Raw genomic sequence first — 21,668 nt, 5'->3', positions numbered from 1 at the left:
ACCAAGGTTTCCGCTGCCAGCATCCAAGATGGCGGTATGAGAGTCGCACGAGAACCACATAGTCTGTGCCCCGCCTCAGCCCCCTCGGGTTTCACTGGACTTTTGCAAGTCACTGGGGGACCCCTCAATGGGGGATTGCGCGCTCCGGTGGCGATAACCTTCCCTAGACCCTCATTTCTCAGTTGCAGAATGCACTGGGTTCGTATACTTTGCACCGGGCCTTGTAACACACGGCCGCAGCAAACGCGCGCTGGAGGGGTCCAGAAGGCCGGGCACTAGGGCCTTCGCCCTACCCATTGGTGGATAAACGCCGCGGGGCGGGCCTAGACACCCATTGGACCATGGACCTTGTCAGTCTTGGGAGATCGACCCGGGGAGGAGGGGGCACACTCAGCCATTGGGCCCTCTCTTCTGTCAGTCAGAGCGACATCCGGCGATTGCCACGGTCTCCGCTTGTGGATTGGCGAAAGTGTTCCTGGGGCGGCTGCAGCGGGCGGGCTTCCGAGTACGGTGGAAGGAGGGGGCGGGGAGGGAAGCGGAGGCTGGGATCTCTAGGCCGGCCGGCGGTGGCGGCGGCGAGGCCGGGACTTGGGCTGAGGGTCTGCTGTGGCGGCAGCGGCGGACGCCTAACTCAGCAGCGGGTATCGGGCACATTCCTTTCCCTGAAGGGAGGGGTGCAGCGCCGCGGGGCCGAGGTTTATGGGGTGAGGGGCGGCGGGATTGTTCTGAGGGGCAGGAGGCGCGCGCAGAGCAGGGTTCCCTTTGGGGCCCAGTCCTGGGCCTGACAGGGAACGGCCGCGCGCGGGTTCGAGAGGAAAGCTGGCTCGGGATGGGATGGACTGGGCAGGGTTGAGGGCATAGGAAGGCGTGGTATGAGGCCCGGACTTAGGATTGGGGTGGGGCCATAAGGACGGAGGGCGGGGTGGGGTTTACTTGTAAGGGTGGGTCAAGGCCAGGGAAGTAGCACTTGTTCGCTCGCTGCCCCAGGAGGCTGGAAGCGGAGGCGCCGAGAGTGGGCATGGCGACTTGGTCCCAGCCGGACTCGGGTACACCGGGGCAGGGTGGGACCGTGCTAAGGCCAGGGCCATTTGGTCCTAAGTCTATATTTAAGGGACTTTGTACGGTTTCTCGAACTTAATTGGCCTTTGGGAGATTTTAGTGATAAATTGCGTGCGATGAGAGAGAAGCATTAAGCAGGAATTTTGGGTTGCAATTGTGTTTGCTCTTACCAAATGAAGGTATGTGTGCGTATGTGTAGATCTCTTTAAGGGGAAGCTCTTTAGAATGAAGTTGGTAGATGGGTCACAACAGTGAAAGTGGTGGTTTACCAAATTAATGGAAGCCCAAAAGTAAGACCAGAAACTGAAAGGCAGATTGACCCCCTCCCCACTTGGCAGTCTGAGTTGAGAATTTGGCCATATCCTTCTGGTTTGGCTCAAAAGGTCACATGAATGAAAATAAAACCTGCCTATGCAAATTCTGGACAGAATAATCCTGTGAAGGTCTCCACCATCCTGATTCTTTTTTTTTTCTTTTAATGTGAGTATGACAGGAGAGGGAAATCAAAGCCGGGAAAAGAAAATGTATTGTTTTGTGTGAAGTGGTGGTTTGAACATTGTCCTTAGGTCCTTTCACACCCATTAATCTCTCCTTCCCCTTTCACCCTGGAAGGGACAGGGTGTGGGCAGTTTTCTCCTGAGAGTTGGGAAACCAACTTTAAGATGGGAAATGAGCATCTCATGTTAAATACAGAAGCTGGATAATGTGCCTGTATTAGGGGAAGGACTGGTAGATCAAACAGGGTATAAAATATTTTGGATGCCCTGGGCATTCTCTGCTGATCCAAAGCAAACTACCTTTTAGGGTAGGGTAGAGCTAATGTCCAGTAACTGAGTTCTTTTGTGATCAATACCTTTAATAGTTGTTGTTCAGTCTATAACAGGTTGTTTTGTTTTTTCTCAGAGAGTGATTTTTTTTTCTTCCTATAAAAGTGGTCTTTTAATGTGTTTTGTATCTTCTGTGAAGTTTTTCCTACCCTAAACATGGTGTGAAAAGTGTGGAATCTGACCCTTTTGCTCTTGTGATTCCCATTTCAGGTTTCTCTGGAAACCCCCCTGGTAAGTGTGGAGGAGGCGGGACACTCTGACCCAAGACAAAAGGCCTGTAGCTTCAGCCAAAGAAAATAAACCTTAGGAGGGAGAAGGAAAAAAAAAAATTCATCAGCTGTTCCTGAGAACAGCCTGCAGTGGAATCTACAGAGGACAACTAACGTGAGTGAGGAAGTGACTGTATGTGGACTGTGGAGACAGTAAGTCACGTGGGCCCCAGGGCCTGGACTGGGTTAGGAACAGTTGTGCTTTGAGAAGTAAGGTGTCAAGAAGGGAAAAGTGAATGTGGTCTGGAGAGTGGCCTTGGCTCCACAGGGTGTGCTTTCCTCTGGGGCCATCAGGGAGCTCAGTCCCTGTTCCGTCAGGGTGGGGTACAAGGTTGGCCCTGAGGAGGGTAACCTGCTGGCTGGAGCGGCCGAGCAGTGGCCTTGATTTGTCTTTTGGAAGATTTTAAAACCAAAAAGCATAAACATTCTGGTCCTTCAGCAATGCTTTCTCTGAAGAAATACTTAACGGAAGGACTTCTCCAGTTCACCATTCTGCTGAGTCTGATTGGGGTGCGGGTGGACGTGGATACTTACCTGACCTCACAGCTTCCCCCACTCCGGGAGATCATCCTGGGGCCCAGTTCTGCCTATACTCAGACCCAGTTCCACAACCTGAGGAATACGTTGGATGGCTATGGTATCCACCCCAAGAGTATAGACCTGGACAATTACTTCACTGCCCGGCGGCTCCTCAGTCAGGTGAGGGCCCTGGACAGGTTCCAGGTGCCAACCACTGAGGTAAATGCCTGGCTGGTTCACCGGGATCCGGAGGGGTCTGTCTCTGGCAGCCAGCCCAGCTCAGGCCTCACCCTCGAGAGTTCCAGTGGCCTCCAAGATGTGACAGCCCCAGACAACGGGGTGCGAGAAAGTGAAACGGAACAGGGATTCAGTGAAGATTTGGAGGATTTGGGGGCTGTAGCCCCTCCAGTCAGTGGAGACTTAACCAAAGAGGTTAGTGGCCCTGTGGTGGTTGGGTGGGTGGAGCCTGGGGGTGGGGTATGGAGATGGGCAGGTCCTGAAGGCAGCACTAAGCCCTATGAAGAGCCAGATAACTTTTGGGTGGGTCTTGGGCACCATTCCTAGATAGTAATGGGCTGAATTGTCTGAGTTTAGGATTGGGGACTGGGAGCATTTCCCTGTGTTGAACCATTGACCCACCTCTGAATGTACTGTCACTGCAACGGGAGGTTTCTAGCACATGCCAGGGTGTTTACTGCTTGGATTTCAACATGACTACTGGAGGCCTGGGGTGGGGGAGGGAGTCATGTTGTGATGGGCTTGGATGTGGTGTATATCTGTTGCTAAGACACAAATACTTTGTGGCCTCCTGCTTTGTACTCTGCATCAAAACACATACATACCTTGGAGTTCTCCTCCTTTGTGGTCAGTTCTGTTACTGTTACAAGGTCCTGATAATTCAGCTTTCCTGGGCCTGAGTCAAATCTGCTAAAGGGTAGATTTGAATAGTTATTCTTGGCCAGGAGAGGGCCAAGGCTCCCATTCTTTGCTTAAGGCCTACTACTAGGAGTAAGGAAGAGAGGGCTGGGAGCTAGAAGAGAAACTGCATTCTACTGCCCCAGTCAGCTTGCTTTGAGTTATCAGAAGAGATCTTTAGCTCCTGTCACTTGGCTGACATAACAGTTCTGGGCAGAAAGCGATGTACTTCTTTGCCTTTATGCAAAGGCTGCTGCTGCCCCTACCCCACCAACATGATAAGCCTGCTTTGAGCTCTGGGTTTGTTGGCTCTGGCTGGCCACATAGCCTTAAAGAGCTGGGGAAAAGGCTCACTATATTCCTCTGGCCATTAGGGAAGGAGAAGGCTGGATTGTGCTGGGCCGGGCTTTCCAAGGAGAGGATGTGAAGTTTTATAGATGCTGCAGAGCTTGGCTTTTTCTCCCCACGAGATCAAACCACATTTTGCCTCCCTCCTTACATTGTATCCTGTTTCTGAGCTCATTTCTCTGAATATGACTGTCAAAGTATATGGCTTGTTACAGGCCAGTGGTCCTCAACTGGAGATAATTTTCCCCCCAACCCCAGCCTCAAGCGGCAATGTCTTCAGAAAGTTTTGGTTGTTTCATTTGAGGGGAAAGTGCTACTTGTGTTTAGTGGATAGAGGCCAGGGATGCCGCTTAATATCCTAAACAGTTCAGGACAGCTCCCATATAATTTTTTTATCTGACCCCACTTGTCAGTAGTGCAGAGGTTGAGAAACCCTGCTCTGTGCCGGGCTCGCTCATACTGGATCTACTTTGGGAGGGACTAGGACTATTTGAGCATGACAGCCAGGAACATTTCTTACCTTTCTGGGCCTCTTAGGTCTTAGCTTTTTGCCAAGCCACTTGGAACTTCACCTCTCTTCTGCTTCTCCTTCCCCTTCCCTTCAGTGGGCTGCAGTCTTGCAGTGTCCTGAAGAAGTGTGCCTCCAAGCTCCTGTCCCAGGCCAGCTCCTCCAGAGCTGGGGGAACTGGGTTTGCTCTGGGGAACTCTGGAGCAAATGGAGGGATAACTCCACTCCTTTTCCTGCCGGGTACTCTATCAGGATGAGATAGGATGTTTCGGTGACAACTGAGTGGATTGGGGAGGAATGGGTTGAGACTTTGACCTTGCTTTTCTCTGTTTCTTGGCCCTCATGAAGGTTGTGCTTTCTCTGACCTCCAGCATTCACTGCTCCTTGGAAGGTGGGGTGGGTCAGCATCAGGGGCCCAGGCTGGGCATGGGGGAAGGGAGGATTGTTATGTGTCTAGAACAACATTTCCTCAGCAACTCAGGGATAAAAATACCCAGGTCCAGAGCATGTGACAGGCACTGCTGGAACTGGTATTATCCCTGGGGTAGTGGTGCTCCCTGCTGCCAGGCATGTCCAATGGACAGCCATAGGCTAGGCCCTTGTCAGGGATAGGATTCCCCTCGAGGTTGGCATTCTGCCCAGAGCAGGGGGGTGGCCTGTTTACAGCTCTTTCCAGGCTAGGAGCAGGCTGTGACCAGAGAGAACATACTGTCTCTCTGACCTGACCTTAGGCTTCAGGGGAGCAGTAATGAGGAGGGAGCTAAATTTCTCCCTTGAGAAGTCAGTCCAGGGAGTCTTGAATTGTCATATTGATGCTTTTGGGGGCTTCTATCCTACTTGGAGAGATGTGGGCCAGGGGTCAGACAGAGAATGTTCTTGAACCAAGCTGGGATGAAAAGAGTGGATGATATATTGTGCCAGGACATTGCAGAGCACCTGTCTCCCTTAGTGCAGGGCTTCAGGATTGTATCTTCTTATGCTTGGGGCTAGGCCTGGCTGCTGTGACATTGCTGCACTTGTGCAAAAGGCGTTCCCATTTCCTCTAGTCTGGCCCGTTTTAGGGTGACAAAACCTCTGGTTTATGGTAGCACTGGATGCCTTGGATTTCTGACTAGGCTGGGCATGTGATCTCTGGCCTTGAGGACTGGCCACAGCCTTTTCTTGAGGAAGGAGAAAACTTCCACTTCCAGCAAAGAATTTAGATTTTGGAAGAAGCTGCAGGAGGAGTGTCTGTCCAGTCCTGAGTGGGCTGGATGAGCAAGATGAGCCAGGAGGGAGGAGAGTGTCACCCCTTCCCCCAGGGCGCTCTCACTGCGCCACCCCAGCTGACAGACTGGGCTGGGTGGGGCTGCCCGCCCCTGGGTGCATCTCCTCAAGGAGACGGAGGCGGCCCAGGGATGGGCTGGTTCCTTGCGGCAGCTTCTCCAGCTGCCCTGGTGCAGAGATTGGTTCCCGTCTGCAGCTAGGTAACAGGCGGTGGGAGGGGATTGGCTCCTTCCGCATCTCCAGCGGAGACTTGTGGGAGGAGATTGGCTCTCGGCGCAGCCTAGGTAACGACAGTGGGAGGGGATTGGCTCTTTCCGCAGCCCAGCTGCTGACCTGGGGGAGGGGATTGGCTCTCTGCAGCCTCAGCAGTGACCTGCGGGGTGGGAGGGGGAGGGGATTGGCTCCTTGCTGCAGCCTAGGTAACAAGTTTGGGGGGCGTGGGGAGGGGGAGAGGGAGGAGCGGGAGGATAGGCCCAGGAGGGAGCTTGCTTTCCTCTGCAGCTTGAGCACGGAGCATGGGGTGGGAGTCCCATCTCACTGCAGCCTCTGCGGTGAGCTCAGGGTGGGGGCTGCTGGGCGCCTGAGTGGAACTGGGGTTGTGAGGTGGGAGGGGGCTGCTCAAGGATGGAGGAAGGGGGCTGGGCTGGGCCGCCCAGGCAGCAGCACGGGCGGGGCACCCTCCTCGGGCCCCTTGGAGCTAGCAAGGGGCCACCCTTCCAGCCTGGTGTGCTCCCTGCAAGCCACGAGCTCCTTGCAGCCCCCTGTCCGGCTTCCCGGCGCCGGCTGCCCTGGGGCTCATCTCGCAGACCATGACCCGCCTGGACCGCAGCTCTCACAGTGGTGGGGGCCAAGTCAAAGGCAGCCGGCCCCTTAACTCTTTGCTGGCTGGTCACCAGGTGGCCCAGCCCCCTTCTGCTTCTGGGTCCAGGGCTTCTGTTCAGGTTGGTGTATGTGCTGGAGACTAAAGGGAGTAGTACGTTTGGGAGGTCTTAGGATTGGGAGGGTTATGGTGGGAAAGGGTTAGGAAGTTGGGTCTGATCTAAGAATACTGCTTTCTGGAAAGTGCTTTATAACCTTGAATGGAAGGCAACACTTTACGGTTTCTTCAGATTTAGGGAGGGCTCAGTCACAGGGGGTGGCTTGTATATAGGAAGCCCAGATGGCTCTTTTTATTGGGGTGCTATGCTACTGGCAATGGGGGTGGCAGTTGGTGCAGGAATGTTCAGAAGCCACCAGGATAGAGCAGGAGGGAGGCATTTTGATGCCCACGGTGGCAGTTGGAGCTGAGCAGTGATGGGGGCTGTCCTTGAATAGGCTGGCTGATGGGGAATCCATGAGTCCTGGGGTGTGGTAAGGAAGGGACACAGTGGGGCTGGTCTGGGCAGGGATGGGATGCCTAGTGGGGTCACCTGACTGCCTGAGTCTCCCTGGGTGGAAGCAGCTTGCCAGGATCAGCCGAGAGTGGGAATTCTGGCAGGGGTTGATCTTGAGGTGAGCCTGAGCTTTAGTAGTTGTGCATGTTCAGCCTTACTCCTGCTGTCAGCTGGGGAAGGGGGGATGGCCCTAGGAAGGGCTGGAGACAGCCTGTCCATTGTCATTGGTTGCATCAGGTGGTTGGAAATGCAGGGATTTTCCTCTTCAGCCTACCCCACCCCTTTATGCAAATGAAATGGCACCACAGGCTGATGCAAGCCTGGCCACTGCTAAGCGATTTTGCCTGACAGTTTGCCTTTGCTTTACCTGGCCAGCTTCCTACTAACCAAGTTTTAAGGGGTTCCCATTCCCTGAATGAGAGGTGTCTCCTGATTTCCCCACCTTGTAGGAGTGAGGCAGCCCTGCCTTGTGGCCTGGGTGTGTCTCTAGTCATGATCCTAAGCCTTTAGACCTTTATGGTGATAGCTGTGCTAATGGATTTTGCTAGTGGCTCTTTTTCAGGGAAGGAGTAGAGTCTGAAAGTGGATGAATGGAGGCTTGCTGGTGCAGAGGGCAGGAGGTGAAGGCTGGCAGGGTGCAGGGCTGGGAGGGGCTTTCCCAGGACTAACTGGAGTAACACTAGGAAGGACTTCTGAGGACAGGACAGGAAGGGTCCGTGAGACCCAAAAGCTAAAGTCATGGTGATCTGTCTTTCAGGACATAGATCTGATTGACATCCTTTGGCGACAGGATATTGACCTGGGGGCTGGGCGTGAGGTTTTTGATTATAGTCATCGCCAAAAGGAGCAAGATGTGGATAAGGAGCTGCGAGATGGAAGCGAGCAGGAAACCTGGGCTGGCGAGGGAGGCGAAGCTCTGGCACAAAACCTGCTAGTGGATGGAGAGACCGGGGAGAGATTCCCTGCACAGGTACCACCACCTCTGCCTACTGGGCTCTTCTCTCCCTACTCCCCTGAAACTCACAAACCAGGCTGCAGTTCTCCCAGAAATTTCCCATAAGGCAGGCTGTGTATTGGGTAGACTTAAATTTCTATTTTGGGTTAGGGTTTATAAGTCATGCAGCTGATCTGAGGAGGGGGGAGTGGATGAGTAGCAGATGCAGAAGGCCTTGGCAACAGACAACACAAAGGAGGAAAAGCATCTAGCATCTTCCTCCTTGCTTCAGGACACTTCCACTCTCCCTTTTGTTGTCCCTGAGAGTTTGGGATTTGGGGAATGGGAGGGAGACTGCAGAACTGGAGCCATGCTGGGAAAGAGGCTTCAGCCCCAGGCACCCAAGGCCCCGGGCAGTTAGACTTAACAGTTGCTGTTGCCACAGGTGCCTGGTGGGGAGGACCAGACGGCCCTGTCCCTGGAAGAGTGCCTTAGGCTGCTGGAGGCCACCCGCCCCTTTGGGGAGAATGCTGAGGTGAGCAGGACTCCAGGGAGAGCCCACCGAGTCAGCAGGGCAGCCTGCACCTGGTGTGTCCCTCCAAGGCTGAGGGGCCAGCTCTTGGTTCTGGCCTTGTCCTGTCTGCTGGGGATAAATGCAAGGAAGGAAGAAACAGAAGCAGACTCTAGGTGGTCATCTCTGGGAGAAAAGCACAAGGTGGTCTGTCTTTCTCCCCTGTTATAAAGCCTCTGTGTTTTGCCCTAGTTTCCAGCAGACATTTCTAGCATAACAGAAGCAGTGCCTAGTGAGAGTGAGCCCCCAGTTCTTCAAAACAACCTCTTGTCGCCTCTCCTGACGGGGACAGAGTCACCATTTGATTTGGAACAACAGTGGCAAGATCTCATGTCCATCATGGAAATGCAGGTAGGATTGTCAAGATGGAGTACAAACCTATCAGAATTTGTATATGTCCATTACTTTCTCTGGAGAGAGGAAGGGGAGTAATACTTTGAGCCATAGGAAGGTGGGGACACTGAGAAGTAACCTGTCTAGGTGTCCCGGGGTGGTGGGGAGTGGAGACAGGGATAGGATCCACTGAAACCTAAGAGTGGGCCTACCAGGACCTGCTTCCTAGGCAGATAGTCACTTGTCTGGGTGCTTCCAAGGTTCCCAGTTAATGATAGCTGACATTTGCCTAGTGCTTTACAGTTATAGTTGTCTCACTCGGCCCTCACAATCATCTGGTCAGCCCTTTATTATTTCAAAGGTGAGGAAATTGAGCTCAGAGGGATTAAGTGATGTCCCTGTGGTCACACAGCAGGTGGTATAGGTAGGTTTTCTGATTCAGTGATTTTGCACCGAAGAGGTAGTGTTAAGTGTTTTCTTCCTCTCCCTCTAAGACAGTGGTTCTCAACCTGTGGGTCGCGACCCACAGGAACTGTATTTAAAGGGCTGCGGCACTAGGAAGTTTGAGAACCACTGCTCTAAGATGTGGGAGTCTGGCCAGACATGACCAGGAGCTGGTCAGTCCTGCACTGGGGTGAAGCCCACATGAAGGAACCCTTCTCTGCCAGGCCTGATGGACCAAGTGGGGCCAGGAGGTGACACTGTGACTTTTGGTTTCCAGTCTCTGTCCTTTATACCCATGCAGCTGTCTGCTTCTGATAGGTGCCTATAGTATGTGAGCCCCAGGGGAGGGGGTCTGCTCCTAGTGAAGAGTGGTGTTCTTCTCCTCTCCCAGGCCATGGAAGTGAACACATCAGCAAGTGAAATCCTTTACAGTACCCCTCCTGGAGACCCACTGAGCACCAACTACAGCCTTGCCCCCAACACTCCCATCAATCAGAATGTCAGCCTGCATCAGGCTTCCCTGGGGGGCTGCAGCCAGGACTTCTCACTCTTTAGCCCCGAGGTGGAAAGCCTGCCTGTGGCTGGCAGCTCCACGCTGCTCCCGCTGGTCCCCAGTAATTCCACCAGCCTCAACTCCACCTTTGGCTCCACCAACCTGGGAGGATTCTTCTTTCCACCCCAGCTAAACGGCACAGCCAATGACACAGCAGGCCCGGAGCTGCCTGACCCACTGGGGGGCCTGTTAGATGAAGCCATGCTGGATGAGATCAGCCTAATGGACCTGGCCATCGAAGAAGGTTTTAACCCTGTGCAGGCCTCACAGCTCGAGGAGGAGTTTGACTCTGACTCAGGCCTCTCCTTGGACTCCAGCCATAGCCCCTCCTCCTTGAGCAGTTCTGAAGGTAGCTCTTCCTCTTCCTCCTCCTCCTCCACTTCCTCTGCTTCTTCCTCTGCCTCTTCCTCCTTTTCTGAGGAAGGTGCTGTTGGCTACAGCTCTGACTCTGAGACCCTGGATCTGGAAGAGGCCGAGGGTGCTGTGGGCTACCAACCTGAGTATTCCAAATTCTGCCGCATGAGCTACCAGGATCCGTCGCAGCTCTCCTGCCTGCCCTACTTGGAGCACGTGGGCCACAACCACACATACAACATGGCGCCCAGTGCCCTCGACGCTGCTGACCTGCCGCCTCCCAGCACCCTCAAGAAGGGTAGCAAGGAGAAGCAGGCCGACTTCCTGGACAAGCAGATGAGCCGGGATGAGCACCGAGCCCGAGCCATGAAGATCCCCTTCACCAATGACAAAATCATCAACCTTCCTGTGGAGGAGTTCAATGAGCTGCTGTCCAAATACCAGCTGAGCGAGGCCCAGCTGAGCCTCATCCGGGACATCCGGCGCAGGGGCAAGAACAAGATGGCGGCGCAGAACTGCCGCAAGCGCAAGTTGGACACCATCCTGAACCTGGAGCGCGATGTGGAAGACCTGCAGCGTGATAAAGCCCGGCTGCTGAGGGAGAAGGTGGAGTTCCTGCGGTCTCTGCGGCAGATGAAGCAGAAGGTCCAGAGTCTGTACCAGGAGGTGTTTGGGCGACTGCGGGATGAAAACGGACGACCCTACTCGCCCAGCCAGTATGCGCTCCAGTACGCTGGGGATGGCAGTGTCCTCCTCATCCCCCGCACGATGGCCGACCAACAGGCCCGGCGGCAGGAGAGGAAGCCAAAGGACCGGAGAAAGTGAGCCTGGGGAGGAAGAGGGGTTGATGTTCACCAAGACTGAAACTGGAGAAGGGCTGGGCCTGGACCTGGACCTACAGGGGGACTTTAATGCCTTCTTATCCAATATATCTTCTCAGATGGGATGACTGCGGGTCAGTGTACAGGAAGAGGCAGGCGCAGGCGCTGTCTGGCCCCACCCCTCCACCCCCACTGGGGTGGGGTGGAAGTGGTCAGACCACTTGGTGGACAGGGTCCTCACCCTATCCCTTTTCCTGTGAGGTAAGGGTGGCGCCGGCTTTGCTGGAGGTAGTAAAGCTATGCAGAGCGAAGGCGGGCGAAGGGAAAAGGGGGGGACCTGTGAGAGGAGGGGAAAGTAGGAGAAAGTCGCATTCCAGGAAGGAAGGAAGAAAGTAAAGAAAGAAGGAAGGAAAGAAACCCCAAAAAAATCAAAGCCGGAAGAAAATCAAAGGGAAAGTTAGGTTGCTTTGGCCAGGATTCCAGGCAGCAGGTTTGAATGACTGCGATGGGCCTAGGTTACTGTTATAAACCCCGTTTCACCCCAGGGGGGTACACAGACACAGGGATGGGGTTGGGCTGGGCCTTGTTAACTTTCTGCTCCTTGCACTTTGGCATCCTTGAAGGGGAGCTGTTGGATATTGTTGCCTATAATGTTTCAATCTAATGGGAACCACTGGGACTCAGCCCTGGCTTGGAGGTTTAGGGTGAAAGTAGAGAGTGAACAGGAAGGGGTCACAGTCTCCATACTGCAGCAGCCCCAACACTACGCATGTCACTCACTGCCTTGCCACTGCCATCTCCCTCTCCAGCCATCTCTGAGCTGGGGCGCCTACTGTCTCCATCAAAGCCTGCATGTGAATGCTGTCCTCTTCCTGTCATCCTGTGTCTTTGTCTCATCCTGTAACTCCTCACCCCTCTCAGCTGCCTGTAGTTCTGCAGCTGGGCGAGGTGCTGGTGCTGGCAGTGCTCCGGGTACCTGGCCCAGCCTTCCTCTGGGAATTTCTGAGGCAGGAGGATGGTGTGGAGGGAGAAACCAGTGCACCAACCTCCAGGCAGTATTCAGCACAACACTGGGGAGCGACCCTTCCCTCAGGCCTCTGCCTACCAACAGCTGAGCAAATCACTGAGAAAACACAAAAACTAAAACCCAGCAACTACACAGAAAACCCTAGTCCACTTAGAATTTCTTGCGCTTTGATTTTTTTTTTAGGGCTTGTGCCCTGTTTCACTTATAGGGTCTAGAATGCTTGTATTGAGTAAAAAGGAGATGCCCCAATATTCAAAGCTGCTAAATGTTCTCTTTGCCATAAAGACTCCGTGTAACTGTGTGAACACTTGGGATTTTTCTCCTCTGTCCTGAGGTCTCCGTCTTTCTTTTTTGGGTTTCTAGGAGAATGGGAGGCGCATGTAATGGGGGCTGAGAGCATCCTCCCCTACGAGCTTTGGGCCACAGGTAGCTTCTCCACAGCCCCAGCTTACCACAGGCTCCTGGAGGACTACCTGGGGGAGGCAGAGTTGGGGAGCCAAAGTAGCAGATGGCTTCAAAACCACAATGTCTTTATTTTTAACTGCCACTGCTGCCCCAGCTCTGCCACACTCTGACTAGCAGGAGTGAGTTGGGGGAGAGAAGCAGTGATTCCTCCTGCATGGGGGGGAAAAAAAAGAGTTCCCAACTGAACTATAGGAGTAGAAGGTGTGAGCCTGGGAGTGCTTTTATAAATTATTTTCCTTTTAGATTTTATTTTTAATTTATCTTTGTGACCTGGCAGGGAGAAGAGAAGGAAAGAGATGCTGTTGAGCACATGACAAAATAAAATAAAATAAAATGGATGATTCATTCTCAAGTGCAGTTTTTCCCCACTTTGGATTTAAATTAAGAGTAAAGGAAACGGGAGGACTGGCCATTGTGTGGCTGAGGCAGAGCACACTTGGGAAGGTGGGTGGAGAGCTGGGAAGGTTGACAATGGAGAATCTAAAACGACAGAAGTCTTAAATGGTATATTGAACCTTCTAGGCAGGTGTTATACTTTAGAGCAGTGGTTCCCAACCTTCCTAATGCTGCGACCCTTTAGTACAGTTCCTCATGTTGTGGTGACCCCCCCAAACCATAAAAGTATTTTTGTTGCTACTTCATAACTGTGATTTTGCTACTGCTATGAATTGTAATGTAAATATCTGATATGCAGGATGTGTTTAGGTGACCCCTGTGAAAAGGTCGTTCAGCCCCCAAAGGGGTTGCAACCCACAGGTTGAGAACCGCTGTTTTAGAGGGTTTGCCAGCTGAATCCTCAGAGGAAGAATTCAGACCTCTTTTGGCCTCCCACCTCTTAACAGTTAGGATAGGTATAATCTGGCCCAGCTCCTTAACCTGTCCACCTGCTACAAACCATGTTTAAGCTTAGTTGTGCTGTTATTTCTCCAGTGGCTCCACCTGCCAAAGAGGTGCAGTGTATTGGGGTGTAGTCATGACATTGAAAACCTGAGAAATCAATGGGACCAACGTATGGCAAGCACCACAGCATAACCAAGAGCAGGAACAGAACAGGAAGCCAGGCCCAGACCTTAAGACATTGGAAAATCTCTCCAGCTAAGGTGACTAGAATCTCTTCTACCTGAAAACGTTGCTCTAATACCCAGTTTGTGGTGAGCTGTACTGCCTTAGGGTATCTTGGGGTAAATGCTAGAACTCCCACATGCCCAGCTTAGGAGGGGTGCTTAGTAAATGCCTGAGGAATGAACATTTTCACATGGCAGTCAGTCTTCTGAGAGTTTTTAGAAGTTGCAGTCTTCATAATGGAACCTGTGATCTTGACCTGGGTACCACTCTGTAACCTGGCTCAGTTCAGTTCTGTTTTTTTTTTGGCCGGGGCTGGGTTTGAACCCAACACCTCCGGCATATGGGACCGGCACCCTACTCCTTGAGCCACAGGCACCGCCCTCAGTTCTTTAATGAAGCTACTAAAGTCCTAAGGGGTGGAGTAGAAGTCTAAGAATAACACTGATTACTTACATTTCCATTTACAAGAGCTTTACCCCTGGCTCTCCCAATCTCTAGTTGAAAATAGTCATATCAAAAAACTCTGATTAGGAATTGACTAATGTCTGTAAACCGGATAAAACCAAGATTCTTAAAGGGAAACACTAAAAATTAAATGAGAGACATTAATTCATGCCAATAATTTTTAAAATACAAATTATATATAGAAGGGTAAACTGCAATAAGTAAAATTCATTGATTTAAGGTTTTTTGTATCCTTTTTAGAAATGTGTGTGTACAGTCATGTGTTGCTTAACATTCTGAGAAACAATTGTTAGGCAGCTGTTGTGTGAACATAGAGTGTACTTAACACAAACCTAGTTGGCATAGCTAGGCTATGTGGTATTAGCCCGTTGCTCCCAGGGTACAAATCTGCACGTTACTGTACTGAGATTGTAGGCAACTGGAACACAATGGTATTTGTGTATTTAAGCATATCTAAGTTTAGAAAAGGAACAGTAAAAATACCTTATTGTAATCTTTTGGATCTACCATCACATATGTGGACTGTCATTAACAAAATATTACGTGGCACATGCAGTCATATATGTATTTTTGTTTAGTAGACAATCAGTCCATAATTTGTTCTACTTTTTTTTTTTTGAGACAGAGTCTCACTATGTCACCCTTGGTAGAATGCTGTGGCATGGTGTCACAGCTCACAGCAACTTCAAACTCTTGGGCTCAAGACATGCTCTTGCCTCAGCCTCCCGAGTAACTGGGACCACAGGTGCCCACCACAACGCCCGGCCATTTTTTTTTTTGTTGTTGTTGCATTTGTCATTGTTTAGCAGGTCCAGACCAGGCTTGAACCCGCCACCTTTGGTGCATGTGGCTAGTGCCCTAGTCACGGAGCTACGGGCGCCGAGCCTGCAACTTTTTTTTTACTTAAAAGATTTAGAGATTTGAAAAATTCTTCTTTATCCCTTTGTGTTTTTTTTTTTTTTTTTTTTTTTTTTGTCCGGGGCTGGGCTTGAACCCACCACCTCCGGCATATGGGACTGGCACCCTACTCCTTGAGCCACAGGCGCCGCCCATCCCTTTGTGTTATTCCTGTTCTAAGTCAGTGTGTTTTTAACAAACCCCCCCCCCCCCCAACCACTTACAGAGAGATGTAGTTTTGTCTGGGATCATGCTGATTAGCTTGGCATGGGTCCAAGTTGGTCAGCGCTGCTGTGGGGCTGACCTCTTTTTCTGCTGGCAGGTAGAGTGGATGTTCTAGCCTTCAGACTTTTTCTGGCAGGGAGAGGATACGAGGTCGCACAAAAGCTGCTACCACTTAACCCATCCATCTATGACAGGAAATGAGAAGAGGTCCTGGGCCAAGGCAGGGAGATGAGTAGGCCCTAGGCTTAATTAAGGACCAGACTCTGCAAGGTGACCTGCTCCTTGAGTGGGCCAAGGAGCTTGCTTGCTTTTGTTTTTTATTTTTTGCTTGCTTTCTTTTGACTTTAGCAGTCCTAGGCTTCATTCAAACTGATTTTTCCACATATCTTCTTACTCATGTAAGGAAATGGAACAGACCTAGTATTTCAACCACTGCCCTGTGTGATCCTACAGCTGGGGCTCTCATTATCAATACAGACAGAATATATATATATACACCTTGCATAAAAAATAACATCCCTCCTACCCTCAACTCTTCTACCTCATTCTGTAGGCACTGATCAACAGCAATAACTTTAAAAGCTCAGACTAAATAATAGAGTTCAGACACGGCACAGTGGCTCATGCCTGTAATCATAGCACTCTAGAGCCGAGGCAGGTGGATTGCTTGAGCTCAGGAAGTAGAAACCAGCCCAAGCAAGAGTGAGACCCTGTCTAAAAAATAGCCAGGCATTGTGGTGGGTGCCTGTAGTCCCAGCTACTCAGGAGATCGAGGCAAGAGGATTACTTGAACCCAGGAGTTTGAGGTTGCTGTGAGCTATGACAGCAGCACTCTAGCCTGGAGCAACAGACTGAGACTTTGCCTCCAAAATTAATAAATTAACTTAAAAAGTAGTTCCGGGCACTCCATGCTGATAAACAGGTGGATTGCAAGAAGTCTGTCTTCATATTGATGCTATATTTATACAAACAGGTATTAGACTGGCGTCTGCCTGTGCTCATCATAAGTAGTTATACCTCATTTTCCCATCACTAATCCATCTGGTCATATGGATCCATGAACCTTTGTCATTCTGTCAAAAGATTAAGAACAATTACCTGTTTTTTTCTTTCTTTTTTTTTTTTTTTTTGTAGAGACAGAGTTTCACTTTATTGCCCTCGGTAGAGTGCCGTGGCGTCACACAGCTCACAGCAACCTCCAACTCCTGGGCTTAGGCGATTCTCCCACCTCAGCCTCCCGAGTAGCTGGGACTACAGGCGCCCGCCACAACGCCCGGCTATTTTTTGTTGTTGTTGCAGTTTGGCCGGGGCTGGGCTTGAACCCGCCACCCTTGGTATATGGGGCCGGCGCCCTGCTCACTGAGCCACAGGTGCCGCCCAATTACCTGTTTTTTTCATATTTACTTTGTTCTTACAGAAGTCAAATCATCTTCTAGTTCTGAACTTTAGAGAAGGAGCATTTAGGGACCTAGGGGATACATGTGAAACTTAACGGTAGTTGTAGTCCTTGCTATCCAGATCTTTGAAAGTTCATGTCTGCCTGAATTAGCTGAGAAACAGATTCTAGTGCACAAGTTGTCTTTGGAGAGAGGTGTGACCTTGCTAAAGAGGTGTGTTTTCAAAATCAGCTAGATAGAAGTCCTTGATTTCGGGCAGGCGCGGTGGCCCACACCTGTAATCTTAGCACTTTGGGAGGCCGAGGTGGGTGGATTGTCTGAGCTCATGGGTTTGAGACCAGAGTGAACAAGAGTGAGACCTCCCCATCTCTAAAAATAGCCAGGTGTTGTGGCGGGCGCCTGTAGTCCAGCTACTCAGGAGGCTGAGGCAGGAGAATCGTTTGAGCCTAGGAGTTTGAGGTTGCTGTGAGCTATGATGCCACAACACTCATGCAGCAAAGTGAAACTGTCTCAAAAAAAAAAAAAAAGTTTTGGCTTCATTTTTTAGTACACGAAAATACCAACTGAAGTCTTAAAGCAGGCTCTTTTCTAGTCTAACTTAAAATGCAGAATGCATGGGTTGCACAGCTGTTTTTTTTTTTACTTAATTCTAGATGCTCCAACAAAGCAAACAAAGCCTAGTTCACTTGGGGAGAGGTGGAGGAAAGACTAGAGTTAGCACTGTGCCTTCTGTGTTAAAAGTTTAATTAGGCTAATACAGTTGACTTAAACATTCCAATCCTCAGCTAGGAGTGAAGCAGTAATTGGAGCAGTGGCCCAAGGTCTCAGGCCTCCTAAGTTGCCTAGCCTGACCTTAGGCTATGCAAACAGAAAAAAGGGCAAGCCTGGTCAAAGTCAACTAGGATTTAAACATCCATTCAGGATAAACAGTGGCTTTAGTACTAATACAAACCACCATACAAAACCAATAGGGTCACAATGCAGACCCAGTCCTACTGCTGAATATTTTAACATAAACTATTTAATATAAATGAAAACCATAGAAATTGAATTGTCAGCACATATTTTTAACTTCTTTTTCAGCCTTGCCTCCCTGGCCTAACTAAACAAAAAAAACTTTAGAAAGGGACTGCCTGGGTGGCGCCTGTGGCTCAAGGAGTAGGGCGCTGGCCCCATATACCGGAGGTGGCGGGTTCAAACCTGACCCTGGCCAAAAACTGCAAAAAAAAAAAAAAAAAAAAAGAAAAAGAAAGGGACTGCCTTGCTTGCTTCCACAGAAAGGACCAACTATGTTTTTCATCCCAGCAGGATGACATTTTCTGATTTCATTTGCTTTCAAACTGCCATTCAGCAGTTTATCCAGCAACAACAAAAAAAGTCATCCATAACAGAGAGATGAACAACTTTAACACACTGCCTAGGACAGCAATAACTTTTGGAGAAAATCTCAATGCTGGACATAGTCAAAACAAGATGATGTCTAGATTTGCGAAGACTGACAGTTGTTTTGGAATCTTATGCTATTCTCTATCAAACTTCCATATTCCTGTGCCAAAACACCAGAGAATTGTTTCCTACTGCTAAAAGCCAAGACTCCTTTATTAAACTGAATGCTGGCCTGGTAGTGATATTTGTATTTTTATCAAATTATGGAGGTGAGCAGGGCATTGTGACTTATACGGGTAAATCACAGCATTTTAGGAGGCCAAAGTGGGAGGACGGACTGAGGCCAAGGGTTTGAGACCAGCCTGGGCAACAGAGACAGAGTCTCACTTTGCTGACTCTGGTAGAGTGCTATGGCATCATAGCTCACAGTAACCTCAGACTCTTGGGCTCAAGCTATTCTCTCGCCTCAGCCTTCCAAGTAGCTGGGACTCCAGGCACCCTCCACAACGGCCGGCTATTAAAAAGGAAATTATTTTTTGATTAGCTGGGTGTGATGGTGTATGCCTATATTCCCAGCTAGTCAGGAGACTGAGGCAGGTGGATTGCTTGAACCCAAGAGTTTGGAGTTGCAGTGAGCTATGATGCCACTGCACTCATACCCAGGCAACAGAGTAAGACTCTGTCTCAAACTAACCAAAACAAAAATACCTCTCCCCTCCCCCAAATAACCAAAGGAAAAACACTGAGTCTGGACTTAGTTCAGTATTATCAGCTCCAAGTTTTAGGTGAGGACATCCTCATTTTTTTTTAGTTTTTTTGAGACAGACCCTCAAGCTGTCACCCTGGGTAGTGCTGTGGTGTCACAGCTCATAGCAACCTCCAACTCCTGGGCTTAAGCGATTCTCTTCCCTCAGCCTCCCAAGTAGCTGGAACTACAGTAGCTCACCACAACGCCCAGCTATTTTTTGGTTGTAGTTGTCATTGTTGTTTGGCAGGCCCAGGCTGGATTCGAACCTGCCACCTCTGGTTTAGGTGGCTGGCGCCTTAGCCACTTGACCTACAGGTGCCAAGCCTTAGGATGTCCTCATTAGAAGACCCAACTTGCACATCAGATTAATCCCAGCCCCATGGTTTAGGAGCTATTACAGAAAAAGCTAGTTTTAAAATTCAGAGCTCTAGTTCAACCAAATGATTTTGCAGTCGCAATCTCTTCTGTTATTTTCCCCTTTATTATGAGAAAAATAATTACTTTTTACTGTAGATTCCAAATGCCACAGTCCATAGACAGTGAAGATGTGGAGCCCACATATGGACAAATAATAAATGGTCAAAGGTTAATCAAAGTGAAATCCAACTGAAAATAATGGAGAATAAAGATTTTTTCTGACAGTATCTGCCAGGATAGGACACTTCAGATAATGACATCATCACTCTTATTAGTATGCTCTCCTTTTCTTTTTTTTTTTTTGTAGAGATAGAGTCTCACTGTACCACCCTCGGGTAGGGTGTCGTGGCGTCACACGGCTCACAGCAACCTCTAACTCTTGGGCTTACGCGATTCTCTTGCCTCAGCCTCCCGAGCAGCTAGGACTACAGGCGCCCGCCACAATGCCCGGCTATTTTTTTATTGCAGTTTGGCCGGGGCTGGGTTTGAACCCGCCACCCTTGGCGTATGGGGCTGGCGCCCTACTCACTGAGCCACAGGCGCCGCCCATGCTCTCCTTTTCTAATAGTTACTAAGGTAATCCTGGGCAAGAGGTCTTTGATGGGGCAATTTTAAGGATGCCATCCCACCACCAAGTTTTTTGCACTACCTGAAATGTTCTCTATATTTACTGAAGCTCACGTTACAATTTATTGTGCTACTTTATACTTATTTCTAACATTTCCGCATTCTGGCCTCCACAATCACTTAAGAAAAATTTATCCTTAAACCCTAGATCTAGAAATGTGATAAGTGGCTTTTAAAGATATCAAAATTTGGGCTGAGGGCAATGGCTCATGCCTGTAATCCTAGCACTCTGGGAGGCCGAGGCGGGTGGATTGCCTGAGCTCATGGGTTCGAGACCAGACTGAGCCAGAGCAAAACCTTATCTCTAAAAACAGTTGGGCATTGTGGTGGGCCCCTATAGTCCCAGCCTTCAGGAGGCTGAGGCAAGAGAATCACTAGAGCCTAAGAGTTTGAGGTTGTTATGAGTTATAATGCCATGACACTCTACTAAGGGCAACAAAGTAAGATTCTGTCTCAAAGAAAAAACAAAAAAACCCCTAGGGCGGGGCGGTGGCTCACACCTGTAATCCCAGCACTTGGGAGGCCGAGGTGGGTGAATTGCCTGAGCTCACAGGTTCGAGACCAGCCTGAGCCACAGAGACCTTAGCTCTAAAAATAGCTGGACGTTGTGACAGGTGCCTGTAGTCCCAGCTATTTGGGAGGCTGAGGCAAGAGAATCACTTAAGCCCAAGAGTTGGAGGTTGCTCTGAGCTGTGACACCACAGCACTCTGAGGGCTACAAAGCAAGAAAAAAACCTAACAAAATTATTATATGAATTTTTACTTCATGCAGATTAATTTTAGTTTCTTTCTTGGGGGAGAACAAATGATAGTTTTTACAATATTTCAGGAATACTAAAAATGACAATGAGGTTGGTTCCAAAGGTTGAAGCTAAAAAGATGAACAGCAGCCCACTTTGGACATATACCAAAGCTGAAGTCTGGTATATGAGCATCTGACTAGTATAGCATAGAACAAGAGCGCCTCTACCCACCTTACCCAAACTTCTGCTACTACCAGCAACTATAAGAACCAACTGAGACCTCTGCACAGAAGCCTCTCCATGACCCAGACTTTCAATATGGCTCCCTGGTTCTACTTAAATCTCCCCAAAACTTCCCCTAGGAGGGTTTCTGAAATCAAGTATCTACATATCAGTTTATTTGAAATTAATGCTCTACACCTGAGTAAAGCTCAACTATTACACTGATTTGATCTCAGTGGAAATCCTGTTTCCCTTTTTAAAGGCAACAAAGAGTCTAGTCTCATTTTGGCTCTACAATTACTGGCAAAAAATAACATTAAAGAAAATAGACAATATTTTAACTCAATGCTCAAACACAGGGCCAATTCCTAAATGTTTTGGAGAAGCTGATTTTAGCTAAGGTTGTATTATCTATTACATACCAAAGGTGGGATCTATACCTAACTCTAAAACTATGTTTCAAAATGTATCATAGTCTAGAAGTACTATTAGGTCACAGAGTACTCAATAAACCTTCAGCAATACTGAAGATGGGATGATGGGATAATCTTTATAACCTCTATAGCAATTATAATTTACTAAAGTAATATAGTGAGACTGAGCAAGAGCAAGACCCCATCTCTACAAAAAGTAGAAAAACTAGGGCGAGAGTTTGAGGTTGCAGTGAGCTATGATGCTGCTACCACACACCAGCACCACCCATACCAACAAAGCAAGACCCTGTCTTTGATAAAAAAAAAAAAAAAAAAAAAGATTCAAGCCAGACACCAGATTTTCAAATGTACCATGTTCAACAAATAAAACCAAGGGGAAACCACTTCCAACAGGCTGAAACCATAAGGCAATAAAAGGCAAGCAGGGTTCCTGGTAAGACTTAATCAAGACAGAAA

At 49.5% G+C, this 21,668-nt stretch overlaps 1 protein-coding gene across 9 annotated transcripts; it reads left to right on the top strand.

Moving 5' to 3' along the window:
* Positions 1 to 506: 506 nt before the first annotated feature.
* NFE2L1 (NFE2 like bZIP transcription factor 1) lies at positions 507 to 12,931 on the top strand. Of its 9 annotated transcripts, none has more exons than XM_053570635.1 (6): positions 507 to 641; positions 2,097 to 3,106; positions 7,842 to 8,054; positions 8,464 to 8,553; positions 8,782 to 8,940; positions 9,758 to 12,931. In XM_053570635.1, the coding sequence occupies exons 2-6, from the start codon at positions 2,597 to 2,599 to the stop codon at positions 11,096 to 11,098; spliced, it is 2,313 nt and encodes a 770-aa protein (XP_053426610.1). In that variant the 5' UTR covers positions 507 to 641; positions 2,097 to 2,596; the 3' UTR covers positions 11,099 to 12,931. The 9 variants fall into 9 exon arrangements, with proteins under 9 accessions (XP_053426610.1, XP_053426612.1, XP_053426613.1 ...); XM_053570637.1 differs by lacking the exon at positions 507 to 641 and adding an exon at positions 683 to 704; XM_053570638.1 differs by lacking the exon at positions 507 to 641 and adding an exon at positions 867 to 1,046 and having other exon boundaries at positions 7,875 to 8,054.
* Positions 12,932 to 21,668: the final 8,737 nt, after the last annotated feature.

Source organism: Nycticebus coucang, chromosome 18, assembly GCF_027406575.1.
Source record: "Nycticebus coucang isolate mNycCou1 chromosome 18, mNycCou1.pri, whole genome shotgun sequence".
Classification (NCBI taxonomy): Eukaryota; Metazoa; Chordata; class Mammalia; order Primates; family Lorisidae; genus Nycticebus; species Nycticebus coucang.
The sequence above is the reverse complement of the archived record's forward strand: the minus strand, read 5'-3'. Positions and strand labels throughout refer to the sequence as shown.